General features: G+C 36.2%; 1 protein-coding gene across 3 annotated transcripts in view; it reads right to left on the bottom strand.

Annotated features, from left to right (window-relative positions):
* LOC131673386 (alpha-catulin) overlaps positions 1-15,874 on the bottom strand; it is a 93,872-nt gene that overhangs the window by 16,272 nt on the left and 61,726 nt on the right. For all 3 annotated transcript variants that reach the window (XM_058951322.1, XM_058951321.1, XM_058951320.1), the window contains exon 2: positions 10,457-10,646. In XM_058951322.1, the coding sequence (XP_058807305.1) occupies positions 10,457-10,646 (190 nt within the window). The remainder of the gene's footprint in view (positions 1-10,456; positions 10,647-15,874) is intronic.

Here is a 15,874-nt window from a genome sequence, read left to right as displayed (position 1 = left end):
CACGTTATTTTTATTGCTTTTAAGATATGAATTAATAGCTTATATCACGATTTGTATTCAGGAAGAGCAAACGAGGAAAATCATTTGTTTTGTTTTTGCGTCGCTTTCGTTTTTACTTGTTATTTTTTTATTTTGGATTTTCATTGACACGGTATGATAAACGAATTTGCAAGTGAAAAATGTAACGTTGTTCAAGCCGATACGTTATCGTAGTCGACACGTTTTCACGATTCATTTATCTGTTTGCTTTTTAATAATTTACAAATTTTTTATCGAAAACTTTTCACGTTATTTCAATTTTTTTATGCATCGCAAAATCTACTGTTCTCGTTGAAAATCAATTAGACTAGTTTAACTGATGAAGCACACAAGCTGCTGTGTTCCGCCCTGTAAAACTTATTTTTATGTGTATAAGGGAAGACTAATAGAAAGAAACTAATCGACATCTTTGCCCGAGTATTTTTCTGCCCGTCCCCTTCTCTCGTGTGTATTTGTACAGGGTGAAATGATTTAATAAAATTGAATGCTTAGCAGCTGAAAGGAATTAGCTGCTCCCCCCTTCCAGGAATCTTCACTGTGTACATCTGCTACATGGACTAATTGTTTATCAATTATGATTTTCGTTGCGAAGAACTTACTGCATTGTCAGTACATTGTTCGCTTTCTTGGAGTATCTCGAGTCTTGTGGAAGCTAATTATGAATTTACAATGATAACGTAGACTGAGTTCATTCGCGTTCATTGTTTTATTCACGAACTAAAACACGTTGATATGATGATAGTTCCATCTACTAGTCATAGTGGAAATTTCACACCTGATTTTCTTAAGTTTTTATTCTATTTTAATTTTTTCTTATACTTCTTATGCTTTGAAACTTTTCTAAATTGCTGGTGAAATGAAAGTTCCTAGTTGTATCGAAATATTTTTGAATGCGCAAAAAACAAATAAATCAATACAAAATGCCCATTGTATAATTTGATAAAATTTCCTGATGTTTCTAATGCGTGTTGAAAATTAAAATAATCAAGTTTTTAAATGTGGATTAATAGCAAGTACCCAACCAAGCAAAGAAGTTTGTATTGTGATCAACAAACTACATGTCATGCAGTTATAAAACCGCAGCAGAAAGTCTCCGATCTTCTTCGCTTCTCTGCTTCGCAAGTCGAATGAGGTAGAACACACGGAGGATAAATAGATCGAAAGTACAAAAAACGTTGCTCTTGAGGGGCAGCCGTCCCTTCTGCTTTTGTCGTCGGTATTAAACCAGGCTGTTGAATGTTTTGTGGAGTTACTTTATGTGACTTGACCTCCATCCTCAAAAGAGTTAAAAATATTTGATTTCTTTTTGGACGCGCTTCTTTGCTGCATGAAACGAGCATCGTCGTCGTCGCGATCGATTCTTGTTATATTAGTGAACACACCTGCTGTAGCAAAAGCGTTGCTTCTTTTAATTATCAATCTGCGGCTGCCTTCCTCTCTCTCTCTCTCTCTCTCTCTCTCTCTCTCTCTCTCTCTCTCTCTCTCTCTCTCTCTCTCTCTCTGTCTCTTTCTTCAAATGAAGTTTTCCTCTTTATTTTTCTTTTTTGGTCTGCGGGTAAAATGGAAAGGAGTACAGCAGTGTTCTTCGGTTTCTTAGATTCCTCTTTTGGGAATCGAAGTAGTTGCCATTCTGATTATAAAGTGTGATTGAAACGTAGAAAGTATTGCATCAATCAAACAATTGCATTCTGCAAATTTCAACAAAATGTATCTCTACAAGAACAATAGATAGCCAGAAAAAACACCAGCACGTCATCGATAAAGCCTTGGGTATATACATTTTGAGTGTTGGCAGCGATGAAACAGAAGAAACAGACGAGCGGATGAAACATTCAAACGCATCAACCTTGCGAAAACAGCAATTTTTTTGATACAAATAAAATCCTCTGCCGCGTATACGCTCTAAATAATTTAACGTTTCCAATACGAGAAGGAAAAAAATGAGGCGCAACAATGAAGACATCCTTGAGGTCTTAAACGAACCGTTTGGCTCAATGCCCACATGACACTTTGCTTCATCGCTACTTGTTAGGAAGCCTTCTGGTATATAAGTGCGTGTGTATGTCTTTTCCTTATGTTCTGTCACTTCTAAGAAGACGAAGATATATTAAACGAGAAATGAGCGAAAGAAATTTACTGATTTTGCACTAGTACTCTCTCTCTCTCTCTCTCTCTCTCTCTCTCTCTCTCTTCCGTCATTTTGTATGTTTTCGAAAAGCGAAAATTTTTATTAGTGGGGACAGGGTTTTTTTTCTTGGTTTATTCTATGTGCAGTCATTTTACTTTCCAATAAGAAAATCGAGGTTCGAAGAAAAGTACTCAAGTGAAACTTTATTTTGCGCCATGAACTTTAGTGGAGTGCAGCGAAATAAAAAAAATAATAATTATTCGTGTGAAATATTTACTTTGAGAATTGATCGTTCCGAATGCGGAAATTCAAGCTGCCGGGTCCATAAATTCTAGTCCAGTTATCCTCATTTATTCGTGGTTCAGCAAATGCTAGTTGATTATACAACAATGACATTTTCTTTTCCATACATGCCTTTTGCTGTTGCTAAGCGAGTGGAGTATAGAGAATTTATTTGAAAAAATATTTTTAAGCGAATGAAAATTCAAGGTTGAAGAAAGTATTTCTAGCTTTGGTATTTTATCTTTGAAAGTTAGAATAGATCGCGGGTGTAAAAAAGTGATACTTATTGAATATGATTTGGCAGACACTGTATATTAGAATGAAAAGGACGAGTTCTTATTTATTTAAAAACGTAATGGAAAGTCTATTTTTAATTTGTCACGTATAAACAGTACGTGAAAGACTAATCGACAGAACATTAATGTTTTTCTCTCATTTTGTTTGTCTGAACACCATAAATACCGTATATGGTTAGACACAATATTTGTTCAAATACAGCGCAAAGCTTTTGAAAATGTCCGCTTGAAAACGTTCTATTCGGTAATTGGCAAATATTGTCGTTCCATATTCGGAAACGCCTGCTGTTTTCTACGAAACTCCTAACTTACGAAATCCTTTTCGCTCAGAGGACGTGACTAACCAATCAGCTGATCCCACTAACTCACATACACCTAGTTACCGCTTCAAGACCTCGCGAATTATGACCTCTCAGGACCCGTCCGACTGATGCGCACCACCCTTACACTCCCGCACACACACTCTTATACTCAGGAACCCGGACCGATGCTCCCCCAGGAAGCTAGACAACGAGGAAGTTCGTAGCCGAAATCAGCTGATTCTGATTTTTGTTTTTGCATTTTCTTTTTGCATAACCTGTAATCTACATCTCCCTCGTAGCTTTCGCGATCGGATTGCCGCGTAGGAGGGGCAGGCTAGCGCGCATCCATGTGACGACGTCGCAACTATGCGTTTCAACACTTCCAACACCCGAAAGACTACCCACTAAAAAAGCGACCTTGAAAGAGCCACTGCGACTGTCCGCTTCTGAACAAGAGCTTGCTCACCAACACACCTTTTCTTGGACCAGCTAGCCAAGCCGCCCTCTCTCTTTTTTCCCTCTTTCATTCTCTACTAATCTCATCGCCGCTCGTCTGATAGCTCTTTCGCTTCTCCCACCATCGCGTGATATTCACAGGTGGCCGATGTGAGCCAAGGACGAGTCGATGGGCTAACTATCGGGAGCTCGACAGGAATCCTCGGCAGCAGCAGTAGCAGCAGTGGCAGCGACAACGGTAGCAGCTATAGCCGCGGCCATCATCAGCAACTTGCAGCATTCGCAGCTCTCTCTCTCTCTCTCTCTCTTTTCGACCCCTCCCCCTTCTCCCCGTGCGCGCGCGCACGCCGCCCATTGTGAATGTCGATAGCTGGACGAAGCCGAGGAAATCCCTACTAATATTTTCTCGTTATCTCTCTCGCGTCACAATACGTACGCAAAAGAAGAAATGCGGATGCAACATGTGCGCTCGACAGATGACTAAAACATGCAACGTGGAAATAATTCATTGGGCGATTTATACCTTTAACTACCTGGGCCAATAGTAGGGAAGTGTAATAAAATCTCCAAAAGTCTAATTATACCTACACATTGATAATTTTTCGTCTATAAATAACTTATTTTTAAGCATGCGCTTTATATGTAAATTTCTTTCAACGCAAAGTGTCTCAATATCTGTTATAATTCAGTAAGGTCTAGTAGAGAATCTAGGTAAATATTGTGATTGACTGATTAATGTTAAAGTTAAACTTCAGTTAACCGTATTCTTTTTTTCACATGTTACATTCTGCGAGTCTGGTCTTCCTTTTGAGCCGTCCGCGTGACTTTAGCACCTCGATGACTCATCGCAGTGCAACTTTTCGTTCATTATATTCACACTTACTATATTTGAAATAATTTAATTTGACTTTATAAATTTTTGAATTTAAAATAGAGAATTTATAAACTTACAATATTCATTTTTGTTAAAGAAACCTCATCTTAAAGTATCCCCCTCTCCCATGTTTATAGTTATCAATATTTACTTTAGTATTTATAGTTTTTGTTTGCTTCAAGTACAAAAACCAACGAGTACGCAGTAAAATAAACATCTTAAATCTAGGAATGTTTTCTCAATACAAGAAACAATTCTTTATTAACGTAATTTATCAAATAAATTTCCTCTTCTTAAGATAATGTTTTTAACAATTGTAAAAACATTTAATAAATTACTCAATGGTACCATTTTCTGCAATCAAAGTAAAAATTTTAGAGTATGTATGATTAGTTTTCTTAAAGAAAAGCTGTTCCAAACTTTTCTATGATTATACAATGACATTTACAATTAATTACGTTTTAGATTCATACAAACTCAATTATATCTCTTATAAATTCTTTTTCAGATTTCAGAATGCTTTCTATGTGATTAATTTCCAATATTCAAGTGATTTATAATGTTTCACTGATACGCAATATTAAATTGTATTTTATAAATGAAACAAATAGAAATTAATAGATTCTGGTACGTATACAATTTGTTATATCATCATTAAATTTATAATTTTCGTATTATATAGAAACTCCTCTCTGATTGACACACACATGGAGAGTAAGAGGAGCGAAGGGAAAAAGAAAGATACTGGCTAAGATTAACCGATTTTCTCGAGTGTCACGCGCTTTGAATCTCTCTCACCTGCTGGAAAAGTCATTTGTCATTCTTCCACTAGCAGCAATACTTCGCACGCAGTAGTCGAGGAGGGAGATGAGTTGTCGAAAAAGTCTTTATTGAATGTAGGTCAGTAGTAGACGCATTTTATTTCGACTCGCTGGGAGGGAAAGAGAGAGAGAGAGAGAGAGAGAGAGAGAGAGAGAGAGAGAGAGAGAGAGAGAGAGAGAGAGAGAGAGAGAGAGAGAGAGACAGGCGGACAAAGAGGGGGAGAAGGTCGTGCATGAATCGTCCGCTCTGATATCTCTTCCTACCAATATCTTTGGACTTTTGCCATATATACATATTGATGATATGCATAAATGGTGCCGATAATGTTGATTGACGTTGATGGCAAGAAAAGTTTATCATTGTTCCACCTACTAAATGACTTGCAGAGGGATTTTTAAAATTTATTCAAGATTGCAGTTAACGTACGTTGCAGTTAAAGTAAGAATTAAACTATCGAATCGTGGAATTTCGATTTTTAGCTTTTAAGGTGAAATTAGGAATTGGGCGAAAATCGATAGCATGGAGGGTAAGAAGGTAAAATTATTCAAAATCGATGTTCTAAATCCTGATGAGGGCTGAGATGTAACAATTTCTGCAGGATTACGCTTATAACGGAAAGCCGATTATTAGATCTGTCTGATTTTTTCCACTCTTACGATATATTTCTTAATCTTAATGAAAAATGTTCATGAAATCGATCTTTCATTGAATTTCAAATTAATATTAGCTGAAATTCTCAGTAGAAGCTTAACGGAAAGAAGAAAGCTCGATTAAAACAATTCCTTTAATGGCTTTGATCGCACCATGCAAAGTTATACTCTTAAATATAAATTGAAACATTATCCAATCGTTTCCTTATTCACTGTAAGCTATTTTGGCAGACTTCCCACAATATCCCGATTGCCCTTTGAAAGAAACTAAAAAAGCTTGGATCAATTATATCGTCGTGATCATTTACATGCGAATATATCTCGCAGCATGAAAAACGAAATGCTAAATGGCAAAAAGTTGACATCAATGTGATCCAAGCACAAAGATAAAAGTACTGATAGTAAGAAGTGAATAAACTTAGTGCAAGGGAAGACGTTTTGGGTTTATTTTTTTCATGTGCAGTTGAGAGCAAATTAATCCTTTCAGATTAACCGAGCGAACAAGGAGGATTAGTAGGAGTTCTAACGTGGGTTCGCTTTTTTTGCCACTACAGTGACAAAGGTGGCTCGAACTGGAAAGAAAAGCGAATTGCTGCGGTTCTTTGATCGCGAGTCCGGAAGTTTTTTTTTCCATGAGAGCCGAATCCGAGTGATTGAATTCCGGCTTTGTCGTGCTCTATCTGAAATTTCGTGAATGAAATCTAGAGAATTTTCGGGAGTGCTGCAATTCCTCATTGTATTTAATGCTTAGTGGTTCGAGAATCTTGCTGAAAGTTCCAAACTCGCTTTTTAATATTGTACGAAACTTGTTTGCTTGATTGAATTCCGCTGAGAAGGAGGTGAATTTATTAACGCATTTTAGGGTTTTGAGATTCCAAATTGAAATTGTTGAAGTTTTCAATGGTACAAGTTTTCATTGCACGTTGAAGCTGCGAAATTCTCCGAAAGATAATTCTAGTTTAGTTTGTCATCACAAATCATCTATGTTTTCTGTGACGACGCTTGATTTTTCGTGATCAATAAAACATCTCTTATTTAATACCAATGAAACATGTTTTCAAAAGTTCAAGCACAGTTTTAGAACTTTAAATAGTAAGAGACGATTGTAACTTTTCCACATGCATAATGAAAAGTCCATCTAGTTCGGACTGAGTAAATCCTTTCTTACAATAAAAAGATCTTTTATTGTGAAGTAGAAACGAATGAAACGCATATGCACATCCAAGGTGACAAATCGGTTAGCACCGTTACTGTTAAATTGTTTCTCTCTCACGGTATTTCGGAAATATTTTCTAGAGCCTCATTAAAGTCTCAAGTTGTGAATTCCTCCTTTTAAAATAATTGTAAGTATCGTGTATGATGTATAGAGCATATGTCGAATTACTGTTATCCATGGCTATAGTTATAATTAAAGTGTAGTTTATTTATATCGCTTATGTGCGGTTTATTTTATCTTTTCATTTCGGTCAATGCGTCGTTGAAGCTGACTTTGTTTGTTGTTGACTTTTACAAATCGCCATCGTAGGCTTTAATCCACAAAGTCAAGCGCGGATAGAATTGCAAGTTAGCATCACATTAAGAACTTGCTTAAATAGTTTGAGTGTTCATTTCACGAGAGCTCGTGCTGGGCTGGCTGTTTATAAATTCCAACTAGTCGCTCGTTGGGGATCGAGGGTGTAACTCTGCTAATCCATGTAGTTCTTGTAAATACGGTTTGCGAGGCCGACAGGAGAAACGTGACAATCGTTGTTTTCTTTTGCGCGTTAATTCTATTGTCCTATGCCGGACGTTGCGTTAATCAGATTGATGATTCGTCAGCAAAACTATAACTATTGATAAGTGTTCCTTGTCTCTCCACTTGATGATTCTCGGCAAAAATACTTCGACTATTAGTCACAGGTTATGGAACTACAGCGGTTAATTAGGCGCAGGCCGTTATCGACTCGTGTACGTGACGTTACCTAATAAACAATCCACTTGTGCTCACACTATCTTCACCTCGCTTGCGGAACTCCGGTGGGATTATGTGATGCACGCCAGGAATCGCCTATATGCGTTCCATCATGGCTGACTTTCGTATTCAAATTTTGGAGGACACTAATTTATTGCAGCTTTTAGCATTGTTGCTGTGCTTCATTAATCTATCGTATGAAAAGCTCCTGATCTTGATATGTTTCATCGAGCACAAGGAAATTAAAAAGTTGAGCAATTAAATGGAAACTCGGATATTCACAAAGCATTATCGAACTTAATAGTTACTCTGTAAAAAATAAAGTAATCAGTGGTATTAACTATCTTGAAAGAAAAAAGAATTTTTTGATGAAACTTGTTTTAACTGATATTCGATTCATCGGTCACCGAATTGGAAAGCCCAAAAAAAGTAGCAGAATTATCATTTGTTCACAACTCATCAACTGTTTAATGAGATTAGCGCTTAATCCTGCTGACATGCGCAGGACAGCCCCGTGGTAATTAGGTGAAATCGAAAACTTGCCAATAAATCATTTAAGTAGAAAGGCGATAGTACCGGGCAAAACGAATTGACGGAGTCGAAGAGCGATCGTGAATGAAGGTCAAAATCGTGTTATGTTTTATTTTCCTCCTTAAATTTTCGCTTAGTTAATGAAATAAATGACATCGATATATATCCTTACGTTTGTGCAAGAATCTCTCAAGGGGATCACAGCGTTTAATTAACAGCTCCGCAATATTTTCCAAGAAAACAATTGAGTACGCATTTTTCTAATTATCCTTCATATCACGGTAAATACACTGTTTTCCCTCGTAAAAAAAGCTTGTTTACACTTACAGTGCGCTTATCATAAATTTTCGCTTGCGTTAGCACATGAAAAATTCGATTTTCTAAGAGCTTATCCATCTCTCGCGCTATATAAAAATTCTTTCTCAAGTATTACACGCACGCTTGTCGTTATGGATTTTTCTCTTGGCGCGCTTGGGTAATCATGTCGATTACGTCGAAAGATTCCCGGAGGAAGAAATTTTCGTCCGAAGAGAACGGCGAGTATTTGCCAAAAGAAAAGGTACATAAGCAAGAGAATATATTTACATGTCTATAAGAATCTTTCGTGATTGCGGTTGCCGAAACTGCGAGAATTTTTCTTGATTTGCTGCGTTATTTTTGATTGAGATGGCTTAGAGATTTTTTGCGGAGAGAAGTCTTTATTTTAAGATTAATTGCAAGGTCAAAAAGGTAAAGGTGCGGGTAACCGGAAGATTTATAGCAAATGTTTTAGAAACCACAAAGAAATACAAACCCTTATTTATCAGTTGATTTTGTTTGTTCAATTGAAAATACTAGTTTTTACATTTGACGATGCCTGCAAATTTTAATTGCTTAAATTTTTTTTTTTTTAACGGAAAGGATTTTCGTTTTTAATCAGAAATTCGCTTATTGAATTACGTGAAAGAAGACTTTTTCAAATAAAGAAAAATATTCTGCATTCTACAAATGTTTTTCAGAATATAACAACATTCAACCATTTTTTCGATATTTTTATTAGTTTAGGTGTTTATTTGTAAAACATTTTAATACCTTATTTTTGACTATAAAAATCGCTTTATGTTGATCTTACAATTAGACTACTTTCTTCGATTCTCGGCCGGTGGTTTCCTTTTGTGTTAATGTAAAATTATCAACCTGAATTGAGAGTGGTTATCTTTGCTTTTACTGAGACTAATCTTATAGCATTTTTTGATGACGTCACTATGAAAAAAAATAAAAAATTCATCTATAGTTTATTCGAACGTAAAATAAAGTCTTGAATAAATTCTCCTGGAAAAACTCGTAAGCTACCTGAATTTATGCTCTAAAACTTTCGTTTTTACTGTTGCGCGTTGACGGATACATTTTTTTCGGTTACAACAAAAATCTTTTAATTAGCTCCTCGATAAATAACTAACGACTCCCCTCAATCCTGCTGTCAAAGCTTGCAACTCGCTGAGCGAGCAAGTATAAGCTTTGTTTCTGCGAAATAGGTCACCTATAGCGTCCCGCTGTATCTTTTATGAGTATTACGTCATCTATCACGAAAGAAAATTTCGTTTGTTCTTTTCCGTTTTTTTCTTCATGACACATTTTGCGACGATAATAACTTTCACTTCGTTCAATACTTTAGAATGTCATTTACCAATTACATAACATGAAATGTATTTATTCCGTATTTTAGTAATTTGTATACAAAGTTTCATCTTCCTTGCGCTGCAGATCAAATTTATTCGCCAAAATATTTTATTTTATACTTACGAAAATATTTAATGAAAAAAAACTAACGAAAAAACGAAAATTGGAGCTGCATGTAAAATTCAATTTTACTGCATACTACAACTGCGGAAAGTAAAACGATTATGTACGATCATAGAGAATAAGCACAATTCTTATACAAAATATCGGTTATTTTCCAGCGCTCCAATTTCTTTAAATCAAAAATTTTCGTAATTTCTATAAATCAAAAAACGTGAGACTGATCCGGTTCGATTGAAGTAAGTTAATATAAGTATGTATTAGTAGGTAGAACACAAGGGAAATCTTTGTATCCCCGGTTGGATTTCGTAGGCAATGATTGAACGATTGAAGAAAAAAAACTCACCAGCGACCCTCGCTTCTTTGCACGCTTCGTACATGTCGGCTTTCACATCCAAATTATCATCTGCAATTGTTTCGGCTACGGTGACAAACCTCTCGACAGCAAGGTTTACACCCTGACCTACCCGCGCCAACATTCCCGGATTTCTTTCGCATCGAAACGGCCTGTCTCTGTGCGACACCAACTTCGAGATCTGTAAGAAAGGGAAATATTGAGTTAGTCATGTGACTTTTTTTAAATGTTTATTCTACTTTTTGTATACTCCAAAGGCACCATAAGAAATAAAAGTGACACGTTCTTTTAAGTTGATTGAATTTCCAATCGCTTTTTATTACTTGTACGCTTTAAAGTGCCTTTTGAGTTTCTAACGTTGGCGTTGTAACTAAACTAATATTTAGACTAAAAGCTGTTATGTGGGACGATGGATTTTCTTTTCAAATGTTCTCTTTCCAGAGAAACATTGCAACTATTTAGTTCGTTTGCAAGAACAGCTTCAGTTAATAACATTATTTAGATCAATGCAAAAACCCATGCATGTACCAGTGTAACATTAACAAGGTTTCTGAAAAATTTCCATTTAATAATAAATAAATGTTCCTACTACAGAAAAATTCCGAAAAGTAATTGACTTATTTTTTAAATGAGACCGATGACGCTCGACGTGACTCCCAATATCGAAGCAATTGAACTTCTCTCTCGAAATTTTAGAGTTAAAATAATTAATAGTACATTTCAATACTAGTGCGAGAATGCAATGGAGCTTCGCATTTGTGCCAGAGTGAACCGAAGGTGAAGACCCAATCTCATAATTCAACAAAAGCAGGACAATAGTAGATTACGTACCGTTGGAGATATATTCGTAAATCTGTAGCACGTGAGGATTGACAGTAGAGGCGAAGCCAAGGTTGTCAAACATGTGCTATGAGCTTACCAATTTCCTGACCGTATACAATTTTTTTTATCCAGCGGCAAGAAAGTAGCATTTCTCCGCCGCAGCTTGGTCGGTAACATGTTAATTAGCCCCGCTGGGCAAAAAATTGTATACGCACCACGACCAGGAAATTGGCAAGCCCATAGCATGTGTTTGCCTTGGTTGTTCTCGCGTGCTATGAACTTACCAATAGTTTACCGGCCAGAATATACATAATCTAGTATTTAAAGAGTCTATTCACAACCTTTCGTTTCCACTAATAAACACTACTATTACAGTTCTCTTTGTCATTGCTTTCTATTACACTTGTGTTGCAATTCATTCGGTTAGTAGAGTCTCACGTTACGCGTCGATTACTATGGTTGTTGGTAAGTGATATAAGAAAGTTAATGATATTAATGAAAGGAGTCAGGTGGAAGCTTTTGCTTCTGGATATAAATCAAACGCTATTTCGGTGGGTGGAAACGATTGATCGTTTCGAAGAGTTTTACAAAAGTTGTGTGTGTGTGTGTGTGTGTGTTTGCGCGCGCGTGCTTTCGATCTTGTAGTAAGTTCACGAGCAGTTTTACGCTGAATTTTCATGTTGAATCGTAAAATTTACGTTGTTGTTCTGCTCGTCGACATTGATCGATGAATTTTCATACTATACACAAAGTAAAATGAACACGGTGCATTTTTTATTTTCAAATGTTCGTTGTCCAGTTTCTTAACTTGCTAATAACGAGCAGTCGCCGCAAAATTGCTCCGAAGCAATTGGTAGCAAAGAAAAGAGCCGCGAGCCAACTGGAAATTTCGTGCCCTCGAAGACGGAAAATCGGGTTAGCTTTACCACAAAGACAAAGTCGTCTAGTGGTCAATAGAAGAGCAAAGAGAACATTTACGAAAGCATATTTTCCTGGATAATTTCAGCGCACGCGAACTTTTAATAAAAGTGAAATGAGCGTGCTGTTAAATTGCAAATGCGAGTGAATCTAGCATGTGTGGTTATACACGAGGCTGATGCTATTCTTTTTAATAGCCAATTGAAGATTTAACACCGCGTTTTGAAACTTTGATTACCTCCCATTATTATTGCATTTTCGTCGCGATTGTGCTACTTTGTTCTTGGGCCGTATTCCTTTATTTTAGTGTGCGACCGTTGCTTTAGGAATATCACGCTTATTTTCTATTAAAAAACTTATTACTTTCTGTTATTTAATCGTAAGTTGGAGCCTAAGTCATACCTACTTCGAATTGTTGTACATTTTTCTTTATATAAGTTAATATATTTTAATCAATTAAGTTTTTTCGTCAATAAAGACGATTCTTTGCTTTTAATGAATGCTACGTCGAAAACGTAATACTCAGAGAGACCGTCGTGAAGATGAGATGTAGTAAACACCCACAGTAGGTATAAGAATTTTTATAGAAATTTGACATTTAAATTGTTTTTAAACACGACGAAAAAATTAATGAACATGACCCCTAACATACATAATTTCAATTTTCACGAAAAAAAGTTTAACCATTTTGAAAAAAGAAACTGTCTCGATAAAAAGCGTCGACTGTCGTTATTTATTTTTTCCGTGCAATTACACAATACGTTTAAGGTAAACGTCATGTCAACTCGGTTGGATTGAAGAAAGAAAAAAAGGTAAACGTACGTCGCTTCTAGAGAGAGAGAGAGAGAGAGAGAGAGAGAGAGAGAGAGGACGGTGACGGCAATTATTTCGTCAAATGAACGCAGTCACGCGGACGATGGAGCATTAATACGTTCGCTCATGCGCCAGCTGCGATGCGATTCTTCTGGAAAATTACGCTTAGCTTACCAAAGGAAACCTTGGAAATGACTATCAGCTCTTGCGTCTGCGTTGTTTTTCGTTCGAAATATAGTTTGATAATTGGTTTCACGCAAGGAAAAATGCTTTCAAAATAATGTATCTGCCAAGTAAGGTATTTTAATAATTTTTGACAAATGATTTTCCGATAAATGGCTCCGAGAGAGAAATAGAGATGTTCGATAATGAAATTGTAATGGATAACTCGCTCGCTCACGATAACGACTCAGAGCTTGGCGAGCACGCGTCATATTGGAAATAAATCGTCTACCGAAGTGAATTCTTCAAATTTCAAATTTGATAGCTTAATTATGATACACATACGAAACAGCGTGGCGAATGTGTGCGAAATCTACGATTGATTGATTTTCCCTCTCGCGCGTATCATAAAGTTACGTGCTACGCGGATGCTCCAAGCAATATTATGTTGCACGCTGTTATAACTACCATAAATTCGTGGATTTTAACAGAGCTTGATAATAAGATCACATAAAGCTGCGAGTGTGGATTTGTATATGATTTACTCAACGGCCGTTCAAAAATTATGCTCAAAGTTGCCCAACGCGCGGACTTAACCACGGTGAAGCAGCATTAGCCTATTAAAATGTCGTATACGACGATATTTTCAAGTCGTGTAAGTTTACGCACACCTATACGCGCGCTGATAATTAAATTCCTCCTAATAAAATTAATTTTCATCGTAAAATCGATAATATCGCGCGGGATTCTCTTCCCAGGAATGCCGCAATATATTTTTCACTTGGTAATGCCCGGATTCCAACACTCCATCACTAGCTGAGGGCTGTGGTTCTATATATTTTTTCAAACCAGGAGAGAATCAATTTATTGAAAATTGAAGACTTTGTCGCTTTTCTGCGGCCAGAGGGCAGACGTCGTACTATCACGTTTCTCTTTTTTCTCGATATAACTTGATTTGCGTCGTGGTGACTATTTTTTTCAGAAAAAAGTGACGGAAACTGCTAGTAATTCAAGTTTTTACTTTTTAGCCACCTTTTTATCTAATACCTTTTGTCTGTTTCACGCGGAAGACAATGTTCATTATTTTCGATTCAAGTGTTTTATATCATCATTGCATCGCATGGCCAGCCACAAAGGTAACGATCATTTTTAAGCTTACCTTGTCATTTCGAATTTTTTTTGGTCTGATTCTATTCTTTGATTTCCAAACTGACGTTCAAGGTCTCAATACATCTAATCTACGAATCTTCATCTCGAAACTTTTTGGTCTCGCAAGTTCATTCTTGGGTGCGCGGAAGTTTGAAGATGAGGGCAAAGATGAGGCTCGATCATGATGCGAGCGGAAAGTCTTTAAGCTAATGACGACGAGATATACCGAGTAAAGGTGAACTTGGCACACTGGAGAGATGAAAAGTCGAATACAAGAATCTCTGTGCATTCATCAAAGACCGCGTGAGCTAGTTTGGAGCTTAGATACATAACGGGTTGTGTATTGGATATAAATACAGAAACTTTCCCTTTGTTCCGTCAATATTTTAGGACTGTTTGAGAGTTTGTTGTTGTATCTATTTAAGTGCAAGTTTTTTACGCGAAAAATATGTTGAAACGCAGATAAATCGCAATAAATATCAGATTAATATGTGAGTCAAGATCTGCACTTGTTATTACCACAACGTCTACGCGGACACAATTCTCACCTACCCCTCTTTTTATCTCGAGATTCATATAAATGTGACTTGCTCAAATGTACAACACAAGGAAGGAACATACACATGGACGAAAGGGAAAGTCGAAGAAAATAATTAGGGCCGTGAAAAAATGTTTCCTCCTTCGTGAAAGTACGGCTAGTTAAGTTCAAACAACAACTCTTCTCATTATTGCGGATACCTTGGTATTATCAATAATTTCACACGTGAAATTAGCGGTTGCAATTGTCCTGTGCCGAAGTCAGTTAATGTGTATATCGCGCAATGAACAAAGTGCGCTCGTGAATGCACAAAAGCTGCTCTTTTTAGAGAGAAACTCCTTGGGCTTTCTAAAGTCGAAAAAACTGGGTTGCAACAGCTGCTTTATTTAAATCGTGAAAAATTCAGGCTGTAATGAGGGCGCACCTTTTATTTTCTTTTTTTCTTGCACTTTTAACTCGTGGCTTGCTCCTATTTTCATTTTCTTTTTTTTAACGTAGTGTCCAGTGCCACCCGATAAATTATTTTTATGCGATCTTTCGCAGCTGCGGTAAAATTATATAAAAATGCATACAGCGAAACATATAACATGAAAAAAAAACGCTGCCAACTCATCGGCAGTTAGATTCCCCGTTAACATATTTAATTTCTAATTTTTTTTATTTTCATGAATATTTTTTTACATTCATACTCTATTTATGAATTTTATTTCAAATAATTTATTTATTTAATTTATTTCATATCACTTTTTTACGTAGATTTTTATCGGTATTATTCTTTATCCTTTTCCTAATCTTATTCCATTCTATTTCATTCCATCTATAATATTCTAATTTCAAGTTGTATTATTTTGTTTTATTAATAATTAACCAAGATATGTCGTTTATTTAATTCATATTTTTGATAACATATCGTTTCATTTGTGTGTCCATAATGAACTGTACTAATTTACTATAAATTTAAACGTGAAAAAAAAAAAAAAATAAATAAAATAAGAAAAAATAAGGAC

Source organism: Phymastichus coffea, unplaced genomic scaffold (genome assembly GCF_024137745.1).
Source record: "Phymastichus coffea isolate CEN01 unplaced genomic scaffold, Cenicafe_Pcof_1.1 PCOF00175, whole genome shotgun sequence".
NCBI classification, from domain to species: domain Eukaryota; kingdom Metazoa; phylum Arthropoda; class Insecta; order Hymenoptera; family Eulophidae; genus Phymastichus; species Phymastichus coffea.
This window is presented reverse-complemented; position numbering and strand designations above follow the sequence as displayed.